Source organism: Rhynchophorus ferrugineus, unplaced genomic scaffold, assembly GCF_030347505.1.
Source record: "Rhynchophorus ferrugineus isolate W39M unplaced genomic scaffold, kcgeb_rfMv2 rfM2, whole genome shotgun sequence".
Lineage (NCBI taxonomy): Eukaryota > Metazoa > Arthropoda > Insecta > Coleoptera > Curculionidae > Rhynchophorus > Rhynchophorus ferrugineus.
The window spans coordinates 13,744,690-13,771,175 of NW_027472581.1; the positions used below are offsets into that span (position 1 = coordinate 13,744,690).

Sequence of the window (26,486 nt, forward strand, 5' to 3'; positions counted from 1 at the left end):
ACCGCATGATCCAGCTATTTCTGTAAACATCCTTGAATAATATTCTCGAGCCTGGAGGCCGTGAAGAAGCTAGTGTCGTCAGCATAAAACGCAACGTCAATGTGGGCTTTTCTGGCAGATCTGAATTAAAGAGATTAAATAACTCTGGGGCCAGCGGGGAACCTTAAGGTACGCCAGCGTCAATTTGTTTTCCACTGGAAAACGTTTTCCTGATCTTGACCTGGAAAAATCTGTCCGACATATAGGACTTGAAAAGAGCGGTTCTGGGAAGCCAAACCGTACGCATTTGGGATCAAACCGTCCTGCCAGACCTTATCGAAAGCTTTGGTTAGAGCGTGACGGATGAATATGAATTGTTGCAACATCCACCCAATTTGCCAGATTTACTTTCCTTGACTTCTAGTAGTTTTCACATCCCAAAAGATTCATGTGAAATGTACCGAAACAAAAGGATACTATAGACTTATTGAACAATCTATTATTCAGACATAAACTAACCAGTTTTCTGTTTTCAATGGAAATTATGTACAGTTAATATAACGTGAAATAATTGGTGAGTGTACTGTTAAAACTCTTTAACATTAATGCCTCCTAAACAATTACTATTGTATTGTTTTTCGTAACAATAATTGTAAAACTCCCCATGCTCTACTGACTGTGCTGGTTTAATAAGGTTTAACATACCTTGAAAGCTTTCTCTGTTCCAATGTAATTTAGGACATTCTTGGCCATATCAGAATGAAGGAAGTTATCGAAAAATACGTGAATTTTTTCCAATATTGCTGGGATTGTACCTTTATGTTCTGTATGACTATCAGCTCTTTCTTTTGCTTCAGGTCCTAATAAATCAAAATAAATACATACTAATATTTTAATTATTATAAACAACATACCTGTGAAAGCGTTTATTGTATTCATGATCATTGGTAAATAGTCCATGAAAGAAGAACCACTTTTACCTTTGCCTGGGTTTAGGAAGGAACTTGCTAAGTTTATAGCGTCACTTAAATCAAATTCATTATCATTCTTCTTCGATTCCTACATTAAAATATAAAATATAATTTTGAGTCTCTATTAAGTCTTTTTATATTATACCCTTTTGGTTTTCTTTGGCTTAGATTTAACTGATTTAGAGCTTGTGGACTTGGATGGTTGTGGTGCGTTCTGAGCAAACATATTTATCACATTTCCAATGAGTTCTGGGTTAATTCCACCTTGACCATTCTGGTCTCCCAATAATGAGCCCAGTCCTTCTAAGATTCCCAGGTTATTTCCTTCTAAAAAAATGGAATATGTAATAATTATATAAATTTAAAATATAGGAAGTTAAATTAAAAAGTTAAATTATTAGAAAGTTTAAATATTTGTAAAGTATATTTCTGTAATAAATCTATTTCTAGAGATAATGATGTTTATTACAATAATTATATTCTTAATTTCATTAACAAAAGTACTAATTTTAGATTAATTTTGTTTAAAAATTAATATTTTTTCATGTTGGATATTGATTTATAATGGTAATATTATAATTTTGTTTAAAAATGGATAAAATAAACCTGCACTATATAATTTTTTAAAAAAATAACAAAGTCCCAGATTATTAATTTAACTCTTTTTCTTTGGTAACTGGAAAAGTTAGTTTTGTTTCTTTATGAACATATTTATTTAGAGCCTGATTGTGGTTATCAAGAGACATTAAAAACTGAAATTTATTCTTTCTCTACTAATCCCCGACAGTCATTATAAAATTTACATGATAATGTTGATGTTATTTCCATTATTTTTAAGAGACTTAAACAAGTGAATCACTTATTACTTTTGATAAATATTTTTGTTTGACATTTTTATAAATAAGATTATGGAAAGTGTACAATTTAATCCAAAACAAAATTAAATCATTGTTTACCTCCACCTTGATTATTAGCAGCTGCAGCTGCGACTAGAGAACCTAAACCTTGAAGGATCGCCGCACCTCCGCTATCATTTTCTTTTTGATTATTCTGGTTAGTAGATGCAAGCAATGAGCCTAGGCCCTGAAGCAAACCTGCAGCATTATTTCCACCTAAAATGTTACGACTGGTAAAAAACTCAAAATACACTACACAGTTGCCTTCAGACCTTGACCAGCGGCAAACAACGAGCCAAGTCCTTGAAGTAAAGCTGCTGTTCCCGCACCACCTTCACCATTTCCTCCCTGTAATGCTCCTACTATGGAGCCCAATCCCGACAACAATTCCATAGGATTAACCTCATCTGAAATATAGTTAGTTTTTAATTTATTTGGTTTTTGAGCACCTTAAAAACATACCGTTGTTACTCTTTGGTTTTTGAACCGGGTTTTCTTTTTGTGCAGTAGACTCAGTATTCGACAGACTACCAAGGATTTGAGTAACCTGTCCTATGTTTTGAGGGTCCGTCACCTTTTCCATTATACTGTCAAGTATCATTTTACCGCCCTCAGACTGTAGAAAACTGCCCAGCTGCAAAATAATATGTGTTAATATAAATCTTCCAGCTGTTGATGAGTTTGGTGACCTACCATACCGCCAATGTTTTCAATATTTTTTTCCTTTAATATTTCGTTTGCAATATCTGCCAAAGGGCTTTCTTCTTGAGAATCGACCTCATTATTTGTAGAATCTTGAAGTGATAATGTTATTATGCCTACGATGACTAGAAACCTTAAGTAATGTTTCATGATGATCTAAATCTGAAAATAAAATAAAGTGCTCTGTTACTATACTGAATTTAAGTCATATATATAAAATGTTTTAATATAACAGGTTAATTGAAAAGTCCCCGGCTTACCATAGTAAAACACAGTTTTTTGGAAAAGTTATTTTTTTTTATTCAACATAATTCCCTTCAAGGGTGATGGACACTGATTATAGCGACCCTTCAACTTTTCGATACAATTTTTATAGTATGATTTGTCCTTTGCTTCAAAAAAGGCCTCAGTTTCGGCGATCACCTCTTCATTCGACGAAAATTTCTTTCCAGCGAGCATTCTCTTGAGATCAGAGAACATGAAATAGTCTCGGGGGGCAGATCTGGAGAATACAGTGGATGAGGAAGCAACTCGAAGCCCAATTCATGGATTTTTAACAAGGTGCATTGTCTTGGTAAAGCAACACTATTTTTTTCTTCAAATGCGGGTGTTTTTCGGCGATTTCGTCCAATACGAAATTGTCCTTCCTTTTTCAAGGTAGTCAATGGAAATTATTCCATGCGCATCCCAAAATACAGACACCATAACCACGGCAGCCGACTGTGGCGTTTTCCCACGCTTTGGAGCGGATTCATCGTGTGCAGTCCACTTGAATGACTATCGATTGGACTTCGGAGTGAAATGATGGGGCCATGTCTCACCCATCGTCACATATCGATGCAAAAACTCGGGCTTAATATGGTTGATCATCTTCAAACACTGCTTCGAATCATCAACTCGTCGTTGTATTTGGTCAAAAGTGATCTCGTGCGGCACCCACTTTGCATAGAGCTTTCTCATACCTATATTCGTGAATAATATGATGTAGACGTTCAGTTGATATCTTTAGAGCGTCTGCTGTTTCATTCAACTTCAATTTACGGTCATTCAAAATCATTTTGTAGATTTTTTAAATGTTTTCGTCAATAACAATCTCTTTTGGACGTTCACCGTCTTCGGTGCTCATTTCACCACGTCTAAACTTAGCATATCAATCCTTGATAGTTGATTGTCATGGGGCAGTTTCCGGACACTCGGCATCAAGCCAAGTTTTTGCTTCAACTGTATATTTTCCCTTCAAAAAGCAATATTTCATCAACACGCGAAATTTCTTTTTATCCATTTTTTTTCACAATAACAACAGTTGCTTCACTCAAAAGGCTATAATTGACAAACTAGTGATCCAACAGCTATCAAATTTATACATGCATCTTTTGAGAGTAAGGGCTAACTAAAAAACATAGGGATTTAATTCTAGTAGCTTCATCTATGTGTCAAGCTGGGGACTTTTCAATTGACCTGTTATTTAATATATAATATAAAAATAACGGTTCCTAATAAGGGACTACTATTATTAAGTGTAATGTATGACTTATTACTTTTTTGTTTTCTTATATCATAAAACTATAGGGTCGGATATTTTCTGCAAAGCACAAATTATGTTTGCTTAAGGAAAATAAGGTTTGACAGTAGCTTATTCTCTGAAGCTAATCTTTTATTACAATTAACAATTGTTTGATTCATACCACGAATAATATATTAGATGCTTGCATGAATTCTGATAATGTTTTACTTTAAGATGACTTTTATCGAGAAACTTTTATTTTAATATTGCAAATTGGATTCTATTTTATAGTTAATTCATTATAATTTAGATAAAATGGAGTGAAAATAAAAGTTTGGAGATACATATATTATCGGATATAATATCGAAGAAAATTGAACATCCAGACTCGCTCGTACTCTGCTAAACTGTTCCATCAGGTCATATGAGATTTTATTAAAGGATAATAGACTTTTAAAACTTATTATTAAGATATACCATTATCATGTGTATACATTTTTAATGTTATATTTTAATATACAACAGACAAGTGTTGCCGTGTATTAAATCGCATTGGATACATTTGTAAACAACTTTATGTTGAAACCTCACCGACAAGCTTTAAATTTTAGTATATGCCATTCGGTCGAGATATGAACAAAGAAAATTTTAGTGCATTGAAAATATCTGCATTTGTACTGAGTAAAAACATTTTCGGAATGTTTTACTTGTTTAGTTCCATTTAATGAAAATGGTGCCTGAAGATCATAGAATGTTGTACGACGCTTATGGCAAAAACGCTTCATCGATTTCATCTTGTAATTATTGGTTTCGACTTTTTAAAATTGGTGATTTTAATGCCTAAGACAAAGAACGTTTTGGACACCCAAATGCGTAACTCGATGATGATCCGTCTAAAATTCAAAAAGAATATGTAGAATTATTTGGAGTAACACAAAAAGCCATTTCCAATCGCTTGACGACTATGGGCTTTGGTCAGGTGGGAATTGCTACTTCAACGGCAAGATTGGAAAGATTGTATTATTATCGGCGAAGAAAACTGGACTCAGTACGATGATCCAAGGTGAAAAAAATTATGGAAACCACCTGGTTATGTATCAATATCAACTATAAAGCCGAATATTCATGGCTAGAAGCTAATAATGTTCTGTATTTCGTAGCATCAGCCCGATGTGGTACTCTCTGCTAAAACCTAATGAAACCATCAATTGAGATCGCAATCGACTAAAATTGATGCGTTTGAGCTATGTACTTCTCGAAAAACGGGCGAAATATGAGCAAAGACACAATAATGTTACTCTTCAGCAGGACAACACTCGACTACATGTTGAAAAACCATACTGGGGCACATTAAAATGGAAAGTGCTACCCCATCCGCCGTATTATCCAGACCTTGCTACTTCTGATTACTGCTTGTTGCGACATACAAATCATGACCTTTTTGAACAACGTTTCATTCCTTAGAAAGATATCAAAAAATACGTCTATTCGTGGATAGCCTTAAAGCTTACATCATTCTCTTGATATGGAATCCGTAAACTGCCTAAAAGGTAGGAAAAGGTAGAGGCTATCGATGGACAACACTTTAAATAAAATATATTGTACCGGTTTTACACAGTAAAGCTTCAAATTAAAAGAAAACCTTTAAAACTAATTTAAAATACTACTAAATACATATATATAGGCTGTTCAATAAAACAGTAAATTCACGTCATCTAAATTTATGACGTCAAAACGTCGCAATGTTGCCGCATCAACTTTAAATTTTAGTTCAGTTTGTATTTGACACTTAGAATTCTAATATAATTGAAATAATGAAACAAAAACAATCAAATATAATTTATATTAACATTATAGCACATGAAATGTAAATATTATCTCGTTCTTGTTAGTAAATTACTAATTACAGACGTAATGTGTTTCTGACTTCGACTGTCTAATGCTTAAGCATTTTCTATCAGTCGAAATAGCGTTTGCCGGTTTATAATCTGTAATTATTATAAAGATATTTTGAAGTATTTTGAAGACGCTTGACAGCCGGACAACTTTTGTAGGCTGATCCGGTTATATGTTCGAAAATATGAGACAGCATTGTATTTCATTTTAACTAGAATAAAATGAAAAGGAAACTATTGTGTGATTTCAAAACTGATAGAAATTGGGATTGGGAGTTCACTGTTATTTTGAATAGACTATATACTTATAGTGAGTGTATCTCTTATAATGAAATTTTTAAAAAATATTTTTACAATAAATTTATAAATAAATTATACTTGTTAAATTAATTAAATTTACTATAACAAAAATTATTTTAAAATTAAATAGTTGTTAGTGTTACTTGTAATATATGATTAGAAAATGACATAGTACAATCTCTATTTTTACTCTCTCTCTCTCTCTCTGTCTCTCTCTCTCTCTCTCTGTCTCTCTCTCTGTCTCTCTCTCTCTCTCTCTCTCTCTGTCTCTCTCTCTCTCTCTCTCTCTTTTATGTATTTCTTTAAATATACATATAATTTACAAGAAGCGGCAACACTGCAAAATCATATTTTAGTGTGCATGCCATGCATCTATTGTCAATTATTGCTCCTTTTTAACTATCGCTAAGAATATGTCAAAATTATCTGTCATTGTTACGTGTGGTAGTTAATGGCGAAATAACTTCAAAGTGTAAGTAAACTAATAGATGAACCATTTTAAACAAATACAGTGTGAAACGGAAAAAGGCAAACATTCCGACACATTTCGTTACGTGTATGATAATGAATAATAATAGTAATATATAGTCATATATAAGGTTTATTCAACGCATGTGCAGAATTACTACTTTCCATAGGAAACCCATAAGTAAAAAGAACAGTTAAAATAAAAATAGGTCTATTCGCGTAATACACTTAAAAAAACTTCTTATTAACATTAAAAAGCTTTAAAAAATGTTAATTCAATATTTTTTATATTTAATTTATTAATATTTTTCAACGTAATATGTTTCATGTTCATTTTACTTTAAAATTCATGGAGTGTGATAATATTTATCGAATATATACGAAAAAATACATATAGGAACTTCGCTTTTGTATATTTTATTGCACCGTGAGCTGTATAATTTAAATTTAAACAATTATTGACGATAAAATATACCATTTCATTACTTTACCAGCTTTTGTTAAGTTTTGTTTCACTATACACAGGCACGATATTTCTTAAAACCTTAAAACGAAACGTTCAACCACAAAACAAACGACTGCACGCTCTCTAAAACATATATACTACTTGTGATTAATTTTCAAAATCATTGATAAGATAACAGATTTAGTTTTAGTATCGTTTAAAAAAAAACCTAAAAAGGACATTTCCTACTGTTCATCTTCATTAATACCTTTTTCCGGTATGGTATTAGAAAAATTACCTTTGTTCCTATCAATACTGATAACATTATCTTGATAAATATAACTTGTATTGTTTGCTCATAAACAAACAAAAAAAACAGGACGGTCTTCCTACTGCCGCGGGTTCGAATCCTGCTGGGGCATGGTCGTAAATTTATGTTTGTGATTGTTTAATATTTGTGGTTGTCCTAGGTAGGAGTATAAAATCCGAGAAGGAAAATCATCTCAGTCACGCCAGTAACCAGACTGGGTAAGACCGGATGTCTTCTGGGATGATTTCTAAAGTTGCTCACTCGTCAGTCAGCAGGCTTAATGCCGAGGTCTGTCGTTCGAAATCCACGTTAAATATTACCTCCAGTCCAGATAAACCCATAGTTGGTAAAAGGAGACTTTAAAATATGTAAAAAAATTAGGAGAATGGGAATGCTGTAAAAAAGTAAGTTCATATTATAGTTTAGAAATCGATTTATTCATATTTTTAAAGCTTAACCCTTAAGAATATGTCCTTATGATGATTTTTCGGAGATGTAATTGTTTTAATAAAAGGGCATCTAAAAACGAAATTTTAAAAGCGTTTTTATACTAAACTGCCAGGTGTAACGGAAAGTAATTACCGGTTTTTCCAACAGATGTCGCTAGACTTAAGTATTTAATGTTATGATTTGGCACTTATGACATTTTATTCTACTGACATCAATCTTCAAAGCTGTATATGTTATTATTATTGCAAAAGTAACACCTCATTATATTTATACCTCTTTGAAAATGTCAACTATCGTACCTGAAAAAGTGCATTTGCGCTTTAAATATTGCCCAAGAAATGATTAGAAACGGTTACGAGCAATAGGGAAAATCCAATAGATAGAAATGAATTGCGGATAAATGAATAAAAATACTGCTTCAAAGGTATGATCGGAAGCCATTTCTGCATCCAATAGTGACGGATGATGAAAAGTGGAACGATTTTGAAAATCCTAAGTGCAAAAAATTATGGTTTTCACCTGGTGAAGCCGGTCGATCGACTCCAAGGCCAAATCGTTTTAGTTGCAAGATAATGATCTGTGTTTGATAGGACCAGAGTGGCGTGCTGTATTACGAACTGTTGAAACAATTAATAGTAATCACTATTTCACAACAAATGATCAAGAAGGCATGGTAAAGTGATTTTACAGCACAATAACGCGTCGTCTCATAAACCAAAACCGGCCATGGAAGCTTTCAAAGCATTCGGATAGGACAGATTACCGCATCCGTCGTAGTCTCCAGACTTTGCTTCTGTTGCTTAAGTTAAAATATGATTCAATGAATAGTTTTGCTCAAAGGACAATTTTTTTAATGTCATCCATAAATTGACTGAAACACGGGCAAGGCCAATAGAATCAAATTGCAAACATTTTGAATAAATAACATTTTAAATTATCATGTAGATTTTTCCGAAAAAGAAACCGGCAATGGCTTTTCGATTTAGTTCAAATTTGGTGTGGGTTTTCTTTATATAATTTTCTATCAAATAACAAAATTTTACTCATCCCATCTCTTATTCTTGAAAACATGTGAAAAATCTTTTTTTTAATTTCTAGACTGGAATACCATTTGAGTTAGCTTCCAATAAAATTAAATTTTCGTTTATTTTAACTCTGACAAAATAAAAAATTAATGTAAATAAAACAATGAAACGAAAGTATAATTAAATCGTTAACAATTACAGTGACAATAGTTTGCAGGTTAGAACTATTTTATTATATTTGCATTGAACTTTTTTTCCACACTACCTATGAGGTAATTATTGTAATGTATTTACTATTCCTTAGAAACATTATTTCTGTAAAGAATAAAGATTTTTAGGAAAAAAAAGTTTATATATGGCGGCGACATCATATCTCAATATATATTTAGTAAATAACAAAGGTTGGGCATAAAAGTATTAAAATAGATTTATGGTAAATGGTCCTCATAAAGACAGATAAAACGACCAAAACATTTTGAGATTGTTTTTGTAAGATTTAATACATACAAGTAAAGATCACAGTATAAATCATATTAAATTTATCAACGAACGTTTATATAATTATGGAACACAAATTGCCCGAGTCAGTATTATATTTTTCACGAAGACAATGTTGCCAAACTCAAAGACTATTTATCAGAAGAATATTCATATCTTAATTCTGTATAACGCTTCCTCTGGTTTGAATATCATTGAAAGTTGATGGAGTAAGCTAGCATGTGCTCTCTACTCAAATGGTGAACAATTTGAATTTTAAGTTGTGAAAATAAGGGAACCTATAAACGGAAACAATAGATTTCTCTTTGTAATTTTTAGATGGATACTAAGGCTAGCCGCCTGTAAAAGTAGAAACGAAATATTTCTTTTTATAACTTTGAGATTTGTAGTGAAAAATGTGTGCTAAAGTTTTTTTGCGGGGTGTAAGTCATAATATTGTACTTATCTGTATCAAAATGACGAAGTCGATGAGGAATATAAAAACTCACCGTGAACCGGACATCCTATTTGTGACAAATTTCGCAAATATTCTCTTTTCGTACCTTACAGTATATAAACGGATGTGAAAAACCAATAAATTCTAGGTGATTAATCTAATTAAAGGATACAAATTATTAATTTTTAACCACTTTTTATACTATTCATTATGAAAACTGATGCATTCAGGATTTACGGTAACAAATGGCTAAGCAGAGGTAAGTTTCTGCTGCGATATGATGATGGAACCTCAAAATTTAAATAATAAAACTTACTAAGCTATACTTAGCATTTATTATCGATATTATTTCAAGACTAAGTCATTAAATATGGCGGATAAAATTGATAGATCGATAAATATATTTGGAAATCCAAAAGGTTATTAAAGATTATGAGGTGAGATTACAGGATTTTCAAAAAATGAAAGAAATTGTGGCATATTTTCCTTTAAAAATTAAAATAAAAATTTAAGCGTGAAGTTCATATGTATGAAAAGGTATTAGAAAATGAAATTGTAAGATTTTTGGAAAATATGCCAACTGAGGAAAATATCACACTATCACCAAATGTAGTGAATATATCTATTCTTGTTTCGGATGTAGAAACCTATGTGAATCAGAATTTTGATACATGAAGCTAAAGTAGAGTAGACAATGTATTTCTGACCAATCCACTTTTCATACTTATAGTTCATTATTCTTATCTTTGTCAGGATATATACCTAATTATGATCCTTTGGTTCCAATGGCAATAAAGTAAATTCTAAATCAGTCTTTAATTGTAACTATTTTGAATTAATATATATTGTTTGAAATCAAATTATAAGCCATACTGTGCATTTTTATAACAACGTCATATTTGAAAACAAAGTCCAACTTATACGTTGCAGTAAATAAAAAAATTAATTATATTTTAACTTAGTAAAAATCCGCCTTGTACAGGTACCACCTGTAGAGCTGCTATCAAAATTTGGGTCTGGAAATATATAGTCCTTCCAATAAAACAACCAATGTATAGTATATTCAAAGTTTTTTTAGGAATGCGTCATGGATATTTGTGGCGTCGAAATATTGCAATGTTGCCTCATCAACTCTGAGTTTTAGTTCAATTTCGCTTTGACATACAAAAAATTCTAATCTATATAAAATAATTTAACAAAAATCATAGTATATCTAAAAACTACAGTTAATTAACAGCCACAATAATATATAGGTAAAAATTAAGAGGTTTTATCATGAAATAGTATTGTAAGGCGTGAAAGATTTGTGTACCCAGATATGATTGTAATTGTTCAAAATTAAACATAAGCATTATGTTCTACCATATAAGGAGAGAATGAATACTAATTGTTTTGTAGATATGGTAAATGCCTTAGACAGAATTCAGTGATTAATTTTATGGTGTACACAGGTCGTAGCAGAAAGAAGCAGAAGTGAAAATACAGTGATACTAAGATGACTTGATAAATAAACACACAATCGAAGGAAAAAACTAAACGTAAAAAGGTAAATATGCTCTCAAATGAAAGTAAAATATGTTTCTTAGATATGCAATTGTTAATTAGGTGGATTAGGCCTCTAGGGGGATACCGCTGCATAAAAAAACACGACTGAAATCTCTACATCATGGATGGTGTGGAAAATAGCTCAATGTAAAAAAAAAGAAATCTAACCTAAAAACTATTATACCTGTATTCTTAATTGTAATTTTAAGTCCTTCGATAATATATGTATTAGATGTACTATAATGTTAAAATAATTTATATTTGATTACATTTTTGTTCAATTATTTTATTTAGATTAGAATTTTCTTGCATGTCAAAGCCAAACTGAACAAAAAACTCAGAATTGATGTCGCAACTTTGCAATGTTTCGACGTCACAAATATGCATGACGCATTACTAAAAAAACGTCGATTAGACATCAAAATTTAGAATGCAACGTTGCCGCACCAAATTCAATCAATGTAAATATAATAAAACAACCTAACCTACAAACTATTGTGGCTGTTTAATTAACGTTTAAGTTCTTCAATAAATATGCTTTAGATATACATTAATATTAAAATAAATTATATTTTATGACATTATTTATGTTTCATTCTGTTATTTACGTTACTATGTTGTCAAAGTCAAAATATAATGTAATATGATACCGGTGTCGACCATTACCAACACAAAACGAATTTTATAGATCGACTTGGTTACATGTTCAGATTTCATTCTTCCTACTCTATCAAGTACCTACAAAATTGTTTAAAATCTTTGTAATAATAATTAGAGTTTATAAACAGGCAAACGTTGTAAACCAAAGCTCTAATTTGATACGGCAACATTGGAAGTGCTAATATCATACATTTTGATAACGTGCATTGTCTGTTTTATTGGATGGACTATATTTCATGAATATATATATCTCGAAAACTTAATAAGTAATTTAAAAAATAAAAAATAGTTTTTAATATATATTTTATTTATCTACCTGGTACCCTATATTGAAACACAGTGTATAAATATAGTATGCATTTCACATTCCTTCTACCCCTTAGACTATGCCTCGCTATACACTATTAATATAAAAAGGAGATCTAATATACAGAAAAGTTGGCCAGCCCTGGCTTAGGGCACTGATCACTCACGTGCAGGTTTTCCTAACATCAAAAACGGTTAAATATTTTGATTTACTTAAGTTCGAAAATCGAAATAACCAAAAAATGACGCTTGGTTGACTATTTTTAAAATAGCCTAACGGAAGGCTATTTTATAACCTGTGATCACTTTTCAATAGGCCTTAATATTGTTCAAATATGAATCAGTTTGTTTCATTCAACGCAAATTTGACGCACATTTTCGTGTAACTAATATAATGTCAAAATAAAACGCACATACAAATTAATCAACAAATGGTCAATTCTAAAGTGATAAAAAATTACTTTATCCTTTCCCCATTTAACAAAAACAATTACCTCCTTGTATAGCTAACAGATATCGTTATTTAGTATAAATATAATAGTACTAAGTTAACTTAAGTCGGTAAAATAATTGTACCGCCTGATAATTACAGTTAAAACAAGCCGTAGGCCAAATAGCATAAAAACAAAGTCCATAAAATAATATAAAATTGCACGGCACCGTTACAAAACAGTCACTAATTGCGTTGCTTGTTATTAGTAGTGATCTATTATCACTCAGTTGTTTTTATATTTATTTAGTAACGAAAGTCGTACATTACTATTAATTGAACTTTATTATATTAAATTGCACGTGATATAAATAATAATTGTTACAAACAAACATAAGTTATTTCAGCTGAATAAAAACCAAAATGTTTCATAGCGGTGGTTAAGTACCGTTAGACATATCATCACATGAATATCAATACTGTTTTTTGGCAATGTGCGTATCTATTAGTCCAGTACTCATTTGTTTAGTGCAGTTGTCAAAATGTGTATTCATCGTCATTTTGCTTTTATACTTAAAGGTTAAAAAAATTAAATATAAATATGATTAGCCTAAAGAATATTGTTATGCAGAATCACTGCCATATAGTTGCTGTAATTTTTATTGCATACGACATTTCATTTCTGATTTTTCTCTCACACAAGTGACGTTTTATCCGTCATTGATAATGCATTTATTTTTTTTGTGTCTTTGACATTCGTTGTTTCTATTTGAATTGAAAACAATGAATGTCAGTGCCCTTGATAGATATTGATTTTGGTATGAAATACTACCCTCTAATATGGATAAAAATTTCGAAGGTGAAGTATAATAAACAGAAGTGAGTATAAATCCAACTTAAAGGTATACAAATTAGATAACGTTTATATAGTCTGCTATATAAAAAGGGAAGAAGAGAGGAAGAAGTGCGAGAAAATCTCGTGTATTACAACTGGCGATGGAAACTAGATTTAGTGTGGCAAAATATATTATAACGATAAATTCGCCGGTTAGCACATGGTGGGGTAAGCCAGCACTGGTTAAAACCAAAGGAAATCATCATCTACTAAGTGCTTTGAATGATGAATAGTTAAGTAAAACCTCAGTAATAGCAATTAACAAACAAGCGAATACATTATTACGCTTCAAAGATCCTTATATGTTGTATTCTATACAAAATCCCAATTATATTGAAAAAACATCTAACAAAAGTTACATCTAAGATTACAAGTTAATGTTTTTTATTATTAAAGTAAATCATATAACATAACGAACATCAAACTTCAAAAAAATCCATTAATAATATCTTACCTTAAAATCCTGAATGACAATTTTCAAATATCCCCGAAAATTAACAAACACCAAACCGCTTTTCTCTAGTTTTTCAACATATCTTCGTTGAATTTCCACACCAAATGCTCTGTCCCGTCTCTGAGTGACGTGTATCGTGATACCTACCTAGACGCAAACTGAGGCAGTCGTAACGGTACTCCAAAGGTACCGGTATAAAATGATTCGTAAATAAGACAGACATTGTGTAAAGATTACGGGAAAGACGTTGGTCAGTACCTGTTTGATTTGGGTCAGGGTTTTAATGGAACTTAATAATTTGAATACATAGTTTGCATTTTTGGTAATTGTGGCCACGTTAAAAATCAAGAATGTCTTATATATCGGACATTATGTTCGATACTTCTTACATTATTTTTATGAGGTATTAGTTGCACTCCATATTATTCATATTATTAGCAACCACAGGATTATTAACTAAAATACTAAATCTTTTCTAAAACTATGTATTCCCTGAAAAAGCTTAAAGTTACTTTAAGGCTTAATTAAAATATATACAGGATATTTACTTCTGAATGATAAGAACATTTAGGTGATGATGTTTTTATATTTTTGATTAGTCATCTAAATAAATATAATTTAAATAGAATTTGATAATTTTAAATTTGAAGTTTTGAAAATAGCACTCAAGTAATTATTATGCGCTATATGCACATTATTTCATTAAAAATCAAATAACTTAACTATTAACTTTCAAATAAAAAAATTGATTGATACTTAATTTATACCAGTTTTATTTTAGAATCACAGAAAACATACATATTGAGTATGGCATACAGTATTTAATCGTAAATAACTTCTAATAAACGATTTTACTAATGCTAGAGTAGTTAATATTATAAACAATCAATTCTGGATAGTAATTTTGAATAAAAGCAAAATCAAATCAGTATTTTAATATGGTATACATCTTTAATTATCTCTTTTAATATGGTATAAATTGCATTTGAAGAAAGTAACATTCTTGGTAAGATTTTCGTTCATATTATAATTTTCAAAAAAAATGGAGCTAAAATCATCAATTATTGAAACTAGTACGTAATAAACTGTCAAGTTAAAAATATATAAAAACATGAGTTATAGAAAATATCATTTAAAAGGTTTGATATTTAGAAAAAAAACTGATAACACCTGATCTGGAAAAACTAACTTGTACAATATTGCATCAACGAGTGCTTTAAAACATTTATGAATTTAAAGATAAGAAAACTTCATTAAAATGTCCTACCTGAAGGTATTATGTGTGTAGCGGTATTCGCTACACACTGTTCGGTCTGCCAGTTATTTCCTTTAATAGCCCGTAACTTTTTAAACGTACACCACTTCACTATCACGAAAAACAACAAAAGCCACCTGAAAATTGCATTGTTTCAAAATACGTTCAATTTAACGACATAGAATCTAACATTTGTCAAAAATATGCCAGAAAACAACAGTATTAAAATCACGAGCCTAATCTAGCAAAAATCGCGGGTGTTACTGTCATAACGCGACCTATTGTCTAACTGCAAAAACATAGACGAACATGGAAGACAATTCTGGAAGAAAAAAAAATTGTTCAAATATAAATCTTTCATGGTTTTAAAAGGACTAAAAAAACAAGAAGGATGCGTTTTGATTAAAAGCTATAGTTAGTTCCACAATAAACACATGTACTATTTATGCAAATTGTTTTTTATATTAGATATAATAGATAGATAAACTAACGTTGAATCGTGCATTTTATAAACATACAAAACACCCATTATAAATCTATTGCATAATAAATTATGGTTACTATGGCGATATTAAATATTGTTTTTATAACACAACGTAAAATAATTGGATTGAAAAATATGTTATTTCCTTTTAATATTACTCCAGCGTATCAATTGTTGGCTCATTTTATAGTCATTTTGAGTTTTTATTTAATTACTGATCATCATTAAGACTAACTTTAGTAGGTAATCGTTTATATATATGTTCAATTCATTTACTGATTTTATTTTCAAAATATTTTCACGCACATAATTAATCTTATCAGTTTTAATTTATGTATATCCTTATTTTAGCAAATTAAAACATATTATATATGGTTATATGTTATAATCAGACAGGCGCATGACAGATGTAAATATTGCAAGATTTGCGATTGTTTGCACGAAAACGAAAAAATGTCATGAAGGTATCTAACAGAACAATAGAAACATGACTATAACAGCTATTGATAAAAACCCTCATCAACTCTAAGAAAAAGCAATAAATTAAATGGGTTGAAATTAATTAATGTTAACTTTATCAACAAAAAATATAAAATAAAACTCAATAAAAATATTCAATTAAAAAATTATTATATTATCTGAAAATATGTTATTTTAAAACCGTTACAATTTTGGGACTAAATTCACTTATCACTCTAACTTAAAACTAAAAAAGATAAAACTGACTTGGTCCTTGTGTATAGGAATGTATTCGTAGCTCAGACGTACATCAGGCAACGCCAACGGCAAGACTAGAAAGTGAAAATTTAATTAAAAATTAGTTTAATGCTGTAACGCATTCGCCAAAAAGCCAATAAAGGAAGCCAACCAATATGCATGTAAATATTATCTGATAAAATAATCTTACCACTTTAACTAAATGCTGCCACTAATTGTTGCGGTTCAAGCGACATATAGTGGGTTTTGGTTTGTTCTGTGGGTATGGTTATTTCTGATATGTGAGTTTTTGTCGGGGGGAAGTTGACTTCCGTTGTCATGTTCTCTGACCAGTAATATGGCAGTGTTTTATTCTGAAAGCAAACAATAATAGATTAATAGATGAGTTATGAGTTTATTATGTTACATGTTTATGAAGGATATTTTTTTTTCTGGATTTAAACTAAACATGTTTTAATTATTTGCTACTTTTTTCAAACAACCGTGTTTCTAGAACAAGTGAATTTTTTTGGATACTCTTAACATTTGTATAATCACAGTTTTTCAGGATGTACCAATTATAATGTTAATGAGAATGTTAATGTTAATGTTAGAGAAGAGATGTTAATTCTGGTAAGGGGTGCATGAGAACTTTCCATTCGAATTGCACTAGCATATCTTATACTTTAGAGAACTACTATATCAAATGTATTCCAAAGCTACGAGATGCAATAAATTGATTTTGTATTTGTTATTGTTATTTTTCAGGATATCTCTTTGCTAAATTATACGCCTCATCCTATGAACTTCGGCAATGATGGCTTTATTTGGATTTAGCAATTTGTATAAGTACTTTTTAATTAATTATTTACACAAAATGCTTATTTTGAATCCAAAAAAAAGCACCAGAAACAGATTAAACTGCTGGAGAAATGCAATGCAAATAGTGTGTAATAGCACACTATTTAATTATGTTAAATCTTACCAGACAGGTGTCTCTACAAACAATTGCCTAGAAAGCTTTTGAGCAAATATTACTTACGAGATTAAGGTGAATAATAAAACTTAATAATCTAAACCAAAGACTACGAGTTTGAATTCAAACAAAATACTATATATTTGACCTATAGGTGCATAGAATAACACACAATCTTGAATTTTCTAGATAAAAATAAAAAAGCATGAGAGAGATAGTGATATAATAAAAACTGAACCAAATAATGACGAACAAAACTAAATGAGTTCAAATTTATTCCTCAAACACAACTTTAGTAACAAAATACTTTGTGTTGCATTCAAATAGAAACATTATACTATATGAAAATAGTTCAAAATAGAATCAAGAAAAGAGACTATGTTATGTATGAATCAGTTATGATCAGAAGATGTCATATCTGGCAAGTATTTTGGCTCTATTTCTTGTAATGTTCAACTTGTAGATCTTAGAAATGAGACGGCAGCATCAATGCAGATTTTGAACCTGTGGCTGTAGATATTGATTATTGGCTGTATTTATTGCAATTATGTATTTATTGACACATCAAGAAATAGTTGATCTGCAAGTTTTTTTTTATGTGTATGATTTGGGTTTATGTCCAAAAGATTTGAAATTTGATTTTTTTTTCACTGTCTCGGACATAAAATTTTTTCTACGTGTTTTTTTGGCATCATGATATTAATATTAAACATTTTAAGAAGAAACAGGATCATACAAGTTATGTAAGTACATCAAGTTCCACAATGTTTTAATATTGATTAGAATATTTCCACAATAAACAAAACCTGAAGAGCCAGATACCATCTGTAACAAATAAATATTAAAACTATTGAATTTAATATGTAAGTTTTTTATAGATAACATTTTCAATACAATAACGAAAATGAAATTTCTTTACAACATGCAGGTACATATTGAATCGTTTTGTTGATAAAATACTTTTAAATTTTTATATAGAATGTATATGTTACCGATTCAATATTTTTAACTCAATTTACAACTTAAAAAATACTGTTACTAGAATCTATATAATAGTGAACAAATCCATTGTATAGTACACATATGAAATGTTTTTGAAAATAAACTTTACTAATACTTACTTTAAAATAAACCTTTTCGTCATATTTCCTTTTGGTTGAACCTATGAATATGAGGACTGACTCAGTGTACCATATCGGTAATACTTTTGGTTTGATATAGCAGGTTGTAACATATCTGAGAAATGGAATTGTTATAAATATTTGTACCTATAAATATTAAAGAAAATCACAAATATTTAAAATATATCTTACCTTTTTGGATAAACTCCATTGAGATCAGTTCTTGAATTTACAATCACTTGACTAGAATTACTCTTCTTTACGTCTCTAAAATTAAAAAAGGAGATTCATGATTTACACCATTTCAATAGCCGTGAAATAAATAATTCTGCGATACTTACACTCGAACACGCCTATCAATTGTCTTTACAAAAAAATTGCCTGTTTCAAAACTTTTTTTTATTTTTGCCGGCACGAATTTCTCACGTTTTTCCACCTCATAAGGGAGCGAATTCATTTTATACATTTAATAGTCGAATGTTAAAATGTTTACTGAGTTTCAAATAAAATTTTTATACAAATATTTAAGTAAAAAACATGACATTACTGAATTTTTGGCGAATGCGCAGGTTCATACGATTTGCCTTCTATATTTGTCTAAAAATGGTTCTCACCTAGCTTCCTGCAGTCTCTCATTTGGATACACGCTGCTTTCGTGGTATATTTCCTGTTTCTTCGTTTTAATCGTGTCCCCTGAAAACATTAAACGTTTAAGTAATCATTATAGACAATTCCTTTTAAGTTTTATTGAGCTCATTTGAATATAACATTGGATGTGCACAGGAAATGTTTTCAATGATCAAGTTAAAAATGCAAAAATCAATGTTTAAATAACTCAGAAAATGTTAACTAGATAATTAATGAGAATACATTGAACAACAACAATTATACCGGATGGTTTTATCTCAAATTTTGTAAGAATCAATTTACAACGTGCCGGCTTGGTTGGCGCAGTGGTAAAGGCGACAGGACGGTTCTCCTGCTGGGGCATGGTCGTAAATGTATGTTTGTGATTGTTTAACATTTGTGTTTGTCATTAGGCAAGAGTGCAAAATCCAACAAGGAAACTGATCCCAGTCACGCCAGTAACCAGGCTGGGTAAGACCGAATGTCTTTTGGGATGATCTCCAAGTTGGTCACTCGTCAGTCGGTACGCTTTATGTCGAGGTTTGTGGTTCGGAGCCCACGTTAAACAGTAGGTTCAGTCCAGATAAAGCCTAGTTGGTAAAAAGGAGACTCTAAAATATAAGAGACAAAAATTACAATGAATTAGAATATTACATCAATAACAAGATTAACAGGTCAATTGAAAAGTCCCCGGCTCGGCATATAGATGGCGCAACTAGAATTAAATCCACATGTTTTTTAGTTAGCCCTAATCCTCAAAAGATGCGTGTATAAATTTGACAGCTGTCGGATCATTCGTCTGTGAATTATAGCATTTTGAGTGAAGCAACTTTTGATATTGTGAAAAAAATGGATAAAAAGAATTTCGGGTGTTGATAAAATATTGCATTTTGAAGGGAAAAAATACAGTTGAAGTAAAAACTTGGCTTGATGCCGAGTTTTCGGACACAGCCTCAGGAAAATCAAATATCAAGGATTGGTATGCTAAGTTCAGACGTGGTGAAATGAGCACCGAAGACGGTGAACGCAGTGGACACCCAAAAGAGGTTGTTACCGACGAAAATATTTTAAAAATCCACAAAATGATTTTGAATTACCGTAAATTGAAACCGAATGAAATAGCAGACACTCTAAAGATATCAACTGAACGTGTGCATCATATCATTCACGAATATTTGGATATGTGCGAAGTGGATGCTGTGCGAGCCCATTTTTGACCAAAACCAACAACGAGATTCGGAACTGTGTTTGAAGATGATAAAGCGTAATAAACCCGAGTTTTTGCGTCGATATGAGACAATGGATGATGATGGCTCCGTCATTTCACTCCGAAGTCCAATCGACAGTCATCCGAGTGGACTGCACATGATGAACCCGCTCCAAAGCGTGGGAAAACGCAAGTCGGCTGGCAAGGTTATGGCGGCTGTATTTTAGGATGCGCATGGAATACATAGTATTCCCAATAGTTTTCATTCGCTATCTTGAAAAAGAAAGGATCATCAACAGCGACTATTACCTAGCGTAATTGGAGCGCCTGAAGGAAGAAATCGCCGAAAAACGGCCGTATTTGAAGAAAAAGAAAGTGCAGCTTCATCAAGACAATGCACTGTGTCAAAAACCCATGAATTGAGCTTCGAATTGCTTCCTTATCCACCGTATCCTCCGTATCAGGCCCCTAGCGACTATTTCCTGTTCTCAGGTGTCAAAAGTATTCTCACTGGGAAGAAAATTTCATAGAATGAAGAGGTGATCGACGAAACTGAAGCCTATTTTGAAGAAAAGGACAAATCGTACTATAAAAATGGTATCGAAAAGTTAGAGGGTCGTTAAAATCAGTGTATCATCCTTGAAGGGAATTACGTCAAATAAAAAAAACTAATTTTGCCAAAAAAAATGTGTTATACTATGGTAGGCCGGGGACTTTTCATTTCAATTGATCTGTTATAAGATTTATAATGTTTTTTTTCAGATATATAAATTTTAAAGAAAGTTATGTTGGACACAAAACTGAAGAACAATTTAAGGTAATTTTATTTCCCTTCTTTCAAGTGAATATTAACGTAAGTAATGAAATTTTATTTTAAAAAAATTACCAAATTCAAAATCAAATATAATTCCGAACCCGCCCTATTTGCCTGGTTCAACTTCATGGGATTTTTGCTTATGCCCTAAGCTGAATCTCCTTAGTCTTTTGTTTCCAAAGCTTTATTATTAGTTGATTACAAGAACTAAATGTCACTTTGAAAAAGTAATGTCAGATATAAATAATGTTTAATTAAGCTATATACTCCTAATATTTACATTAATTAAAAACAATAAATCCACACGTATATTACTTACGAAAATAGTAGGTTTTATTACCAATTAAAATGCCTTTGTCATATAAAAGAAACCAAGTGGGTACATACAATATTGTGTAAATGTATTCCGAGATACGTACTCTAAAAATAACAATGAATAATATTAGTTGTCGCCTTATCACCGTATCCACAATATACACAAAACGCTTATTTATTCCGTTTATCTTGGACGTGTATTACGTGATAAGAAATAACGATTCATAAACGCAAAAAAAATTCGTTTTGGGGTCGTCTGAGAGACAAATTAAGACTCGTTCCCTGTTTAAATGTTTGTGGTAATTCGCAGACCAAACAAACAATCGAGAAATTAAGAATTATACGGCAAAATTGTTAAAAACTGGTTATAACAGTGACATCATCTCCAGGGCAATATGATCAATATTACTGTTTAGACCGTTTTACGTTTTTCAAACATAATTGATTATTTTATTTTGTTTAAAATTATAAGAAAGCTATGTTTTATAATAATATTAATTAAAAATACATGAAAATATATGCATGCTCACAAGAAACAGTTCAGCTTTTGTAAATAATTTAGAAAATAAAGGAGAAATTTTACAAAATTGGCTTTTCTGATGTTTGCTGTCAACTGCTTTTAGGTTAAGTTATAAATTGAAGTTTGTATTTAATATCATTTCAGTCGTATCGTTTACATTTTTATTTGACTAAAAGAATCTGTTATTAGGAAAAAACAAATTGATATATTACAAAAATAATTTAATTAACATAAATGGTTCAGAAAATGAACGTTAAAAAGTATATAGTGGCTGACCATTACTTCAAAAAGGTCTTGGAGTTATTAAGAAGTTCGATGCTTAGAATTCCCATGAAGTGAAAGCTAGCTGACACTAATGTACATTTAATATCATTTTAATATAGCAGTTAATTCAGGTAATTCAAAATGTGTGGCGATTCTTTGTTAATCAACCAACTAGATCTATTTCATTAAATTTGTTGATTAAGCCTGATGATGGAAGTGATTAAGTTTATGTTTAGTTTAATTTAGGACTCCTAAAGTAATATTAATTTTAATTTCAATTGCTTCATTCTGAGTGATCAATAATGGGCCGTTCAACAAGTTTTGAGTTCGATAACAGACCGCGCTTTATTTTTTGACTGAGAGATATTTCCAGTCTTAGACATCTTATTAGGCATTTTGTATAATACTTTTAGTTTCAGCAATATTGAAGTATCTATTCGCTAGATCCAAAAATGTACGGGCCTTAACTAACTTATTAATGAAGAGTTTTTTTATTAAGTTTTAGATGTTTATGAACTTTTTTGAAAATTAAGTAAACATTTTGAAGGTATATTGCGGTTTTGGTAATTTATTTTAAGCCTTATTAATAATACCACTACTTTTTAAAATGTTTTAAAAATATCGATATGTTTTTGGACCAGTATTGGCGATCGACGCGGAGAAAAAAATCGATATATCAGCGAACAAAAAAAGTCGATTAGTAATTTTACTAATTATATATAATAATTTATAATTATAAATAATAATTATATTTAATTATTGATATATTTTTGAATATAATGTAATACGATATTTCTTGACTCCAACCCTACATTTTCACGTAAAATTCATGATGTGTATAATAAAATTTCGACATCTACAGCTATCGATACTTGAAACAAAAAATATTGATATGTAATAATTAATAATAGATATATATCCATATTTTTTGGCATCCTTAGGTGATATGGTATTAATATTTTTGTGAAGCCGGCTTGGTGGCGCAGTGGTAAAGGCGATGGGACGGTCCTCCTACTGTTGCGTTAGCCGCGGGTTCGAAGCCTGCTGGGGCAATGGTCGCAAAATTTATGTTTGTTATTATTTGAAATTTGTGAATGTTCTAGGCAAGAGTGTAAACTCCGGCAAGGAAAATGATCCTAGTCACGCCAGTAACCAGGCTGGGTAAGACCGGATGTCTTCTGGGATGATTTCTAAAGTTGGTCACTCGCCAGTCAGTAGGCTTAATGCTGAAGACCGTGGTTCGGAGCCCACGTTAAACTAGGCCCAGTCCAGATAAACCCATATATATATATATATATATATATATATATATATATATATATATATATATATATATATATATATATATATATATATATATATATATATATATATAATATAAAAATATTTTTATTTTCCGATATTTTTTTAAATATCAATATTTTTTATTCTTCGATATATCGATAGTTTTTTAAAATTTTTCTCCGTAGCGAACATCCACATCCCTACATTATAAGATTATTGGGACATACGTATTGGAATTCCGAGAAATTATACTGAATAATAGAGTATTCTAAATAAATAAAATAGTATTTTTATCAGACGACAAAACTTATTGAACAATCCATTAATGTATATGATAATGCTATCATATTGAAAATATATATTTTTAAGAGAAAATAGTTAATAATTTCTACACAAATTAAAATTACAGCCCAAAAAATATTATTAGACTAACAGGTGTTACTTGACAATATGCCAATTTTCGTTCGAATGAACTCGTTCAATTATTGGTTTATTGAAATACGTCGATTATACCCCCACACTAATACATTCTTTGTAAACTTAACATTACACGCCGTAAACTTGAAAAATAACAAAAAATAACAAGAATTACCTACCTTCTTGCGAATTGTCACGACTTACTCATACCTTGTCGAGAGGGAAGTATTCTTAAATAAATGACATCACTATCTTAATATAAGCTCTCATTTTAAAGCGGAATACTGATAGCATATTTCGAATTGCGAACAGTTTGTTTAAAATTATTACTTATCGTCAATATATATGTAAGATAAAATAACTTCGGCTGGTATTTACACGGCTATTTTTAGTCCACTTAAGATTATTGTTAAATTTTGTGTGGGTATGGTTAAGAACTTTAGAGGATTGTCAAGAGTGAGAAAACTCCAGGGGTAAATACATTTTTGGCGTGAACTATATTTAGACTTCGTCATATTAAAAAACAGCATAAACAAATTGTTTTAAGCGATTTGGTATTGGCTTTAATTGAAACATAAATAAGCCTTTAACATTGTTGCCAATGCTCGGTGTTATCAAGAAAGATAAATATATAAAAATGCACAGACGAGATAACGGACTGCAGTATCGTCACCTTATTGAAATTCTTGATGCTAGAATTCCAACCGACACTGTGTGAGAATTATAAATTAATATAAAATTTCCGGGAAAATGAAAAACTGTAAAATAAATAACCGAATTAAACGGCAACAGGTGGCACTTATCACCAAATAAATATTTCCTGAATTGACACTATAAAAATCAACAAAAAATGTACATAATTAATCAAAGATGTTGTACTGAATGACATTTTAAATGAGTCATAACTAAACATTTAGAAACTTTTAATACAGTAGATATATATATCAACAAGTTTGTGAAATGACATACTAAAATCAAAATGTCTTTATACTTATAAATTATTTAGTTGAATTAATATTTTCGATTAAGAAACTTTAAATATCGATTACTTAAAGTGCTACAGGTGGCGCATATCGCCAAAAAAATATTTCTTAAACTGATACTAAAAAATCAATAAAGAAACGTACATCGTTAATTAAAAATATTGATATTACCATGTACCAACTTTTTAAATGAGTCATAACCAAACATTTAGAAACTCTTAATACAATAGTTTTGGATGTGATTAACAAGTTTGTGAAATGATATATTAAAATAAAAATTTCTTTGTACTTATAAACTTATTTAGTTGAATTAATGTTATTTTCTAGAAAAAAAAAAAATTAGATTATATAAACGGCAACAGGTAGCGCTTTTCTTCAAATAAATATTTCCTAAATTGACACTAAAAAAATCAACAAAAAACGTACATAATTAAAAATATTGGTATTACCTTGTACTGGCATTTTAAATGAGTCATAACCAAACATTTAGAAACTTTTAATACAATAGTTTTAGATATGATCAACAAGTTTGTGAAATAATATATTAAAATAAATATTATAAACCTATTTAGTTGAATTAATGATATTTTCTAACAAGAATTAAAATTTCGATTATTGTAAGGAATATAAATAACGAGTTCTAAACAATTTAGAGGAAAATAGTCCGTATTCAATGACAATGAGTTATGTGGTCGTGTACTCACTTGGTTCTTCTTGACTCAGCTGACGTTCCTTTTGTTTTCCCATAATTTGCCAGGCGAATATCCGATAGAAAGCGGCATCGATCTTTCCCACATTAGCTTCGTGCTCCAATTCGGTGTTGGTACGTTCCGACTGGATCAGATTGAAACTGTACGCCTTCATGTAATCGAATTTGCTCGGAATTCCGTGATTGGGCCCCATGCTGCCTCCCAACCGTCGTCAACCGTTGTCGATGGACCGGTAGAGTCAAAAATTTTAAATCGACTGCGGCGGGATTCCTCTTCAATGCGATCAGAGTCGAAAACCACCGACAACGGTCTAGTCGGCGGAATCTAGGATGTGTTACGTCATTTGTTTTGCTTTGTCATAAAACGATAATGAGGCGTTGTCGGCGAGCGCCATCGGTTGAAGTTTTCTTGCATTTCAATTTCTTTTATTACGATTTAACTTTTTAGGTTATGATGTTCTGTGACATAGATGGTAAAATTTTGGTTGTGTAAAAAGTAATTTCACATATTTTATTGTCGTTTTATATATTTACTAATTTGTCAGGCTTGAAGAAAGAGGTTTAAGTTTTAAATATTTGTTTTAGTTTTTTTTTTATAAATTCTATTACTATTCATTACCAGTTATTTTAACTGTTGTGTTATAT

General features: G+C 30.6%; 2 protein-coding genes and 1 long non-coding RNA gene across 9 annotated transcripts in view; 1 reads left to right on the top strand and 2 right to left on the bottom strand.

The window, feature by feature from the left end:
• LOC143191835 (uncharacterized) overlaps positions 1–15,746 on the bottom strand; it is a 20,639-nt gene extending 4,893 nt beyond the window's left edge. The window contains exons 1-8 of one of the 6 annotated variants that reach the window (XM_076397260.1): positions 15,437–15,746; positions 2,540–2,710; positions 2,309–2,480; positions 2,119–2,253; positions 1,907–2,062; positions 1,096–1,277; positions 894–1,038; positions 685–839 (exon numbers count right to left, since the gene is read on the bottom strand). In XM_076397260.1, the coding sequence (XP_076253375.1) occupies positions 685–839; positions 894–1,038; positions 1,096–1,277; positions 1,907–2,062; positions 2,119–2,253; positions 2,309–2,480; positions 2,540–2,698 (1,104 nt within the window). In that variant the 5' untranslated portion in view covers positions 2,699–2,710; positions 15,437–15,746. Of the gene's footprint in view, positions 1–684; positions 840–893; positions 1,039–1,095; positions 1,278–1,906; positions 2,063–2,118; positions 2,254–2,308; positions 2,481–2,539; positions 2,711–7,190; positions 7,312–14,169; positions 14,312–15,436 lie in introns of those variants that run through there. The other 5 variants (XM_076397263.1, XM_076397259.1, XM_076397261.1 and 2 more) reach the window with 5 other exon arrangements.
• Positions 15,747–16,521: 775 nt separating this feature from the next.
• LOC143191843 (uncharacterized) lies at positions 16,522–26,145 on the bottom strand. Of its 2 annotated transcripts, none has more exons than XM_076397278.1 (6): positions 25,837–26,145; positions 19,316–19,394; positions 18,894–18,968; positions 18,702–18,816; positions 16,816–16,978; positions 16,522–16,699 (listed from the first exon to the last, which is right to left on the bottom strand). In XM_076397278.1, exons 1-5 carry the CDS (start codon positions 26,033–26,035, stop codon positions 16,820–16,822), a joined length of 627 nt encoding a protein of 208 aa, XP_076253393.1. In that variant the 5' UTR covers positions 26,036–26,145; the 3' UTR covers positions 16,522–16,699; positions 16,816–16,819. The 2 variants fall into 2 exon arrangements, with proteins under 2 accessions (XP_076253393.1, XP_076253394.1); XM_076397279.1 differs by lacking the exon at positions 25,837–26,145 and adding an exon at positions 19,593–19,852.
• LOC143191846 (uncharacterized) lies at positions 23,869–26,071 on the top strand. The gene is made up of 2 exons (XR_013004642.1): positions 23,869–25,024; positions 25,085–26,071. It is a non-coding gene; the product is annotated as an uncharacterized LOC143191846 (long non-coding RNA).
• Positions 26,146–26,486: the final 341 nt, after the last annotated feature.

Coding starts and splice junctions, on each gene's coding strand:
- LOC143191843 (XM_076397278.1), bottom strand. CDS start 26,035: ATGGGGCCCAATCACGGAATTCCGAGCAAATTCGATTACATGAAGGCG. Junction 18,969..19,315: donor GAGAGACTGCAGGAAGCTAG/GTGAGAACCATT, acceptor TTTTAATTTTAG/AGACGTAAAGAAGAGTAATT. Junction 18,817..18,893: donor AATGGAGTTTATCCAAAAAG/GTAAGATATATT, acceptor TCCATTTCTCAG/ATATGTTACAACCTGCTATA.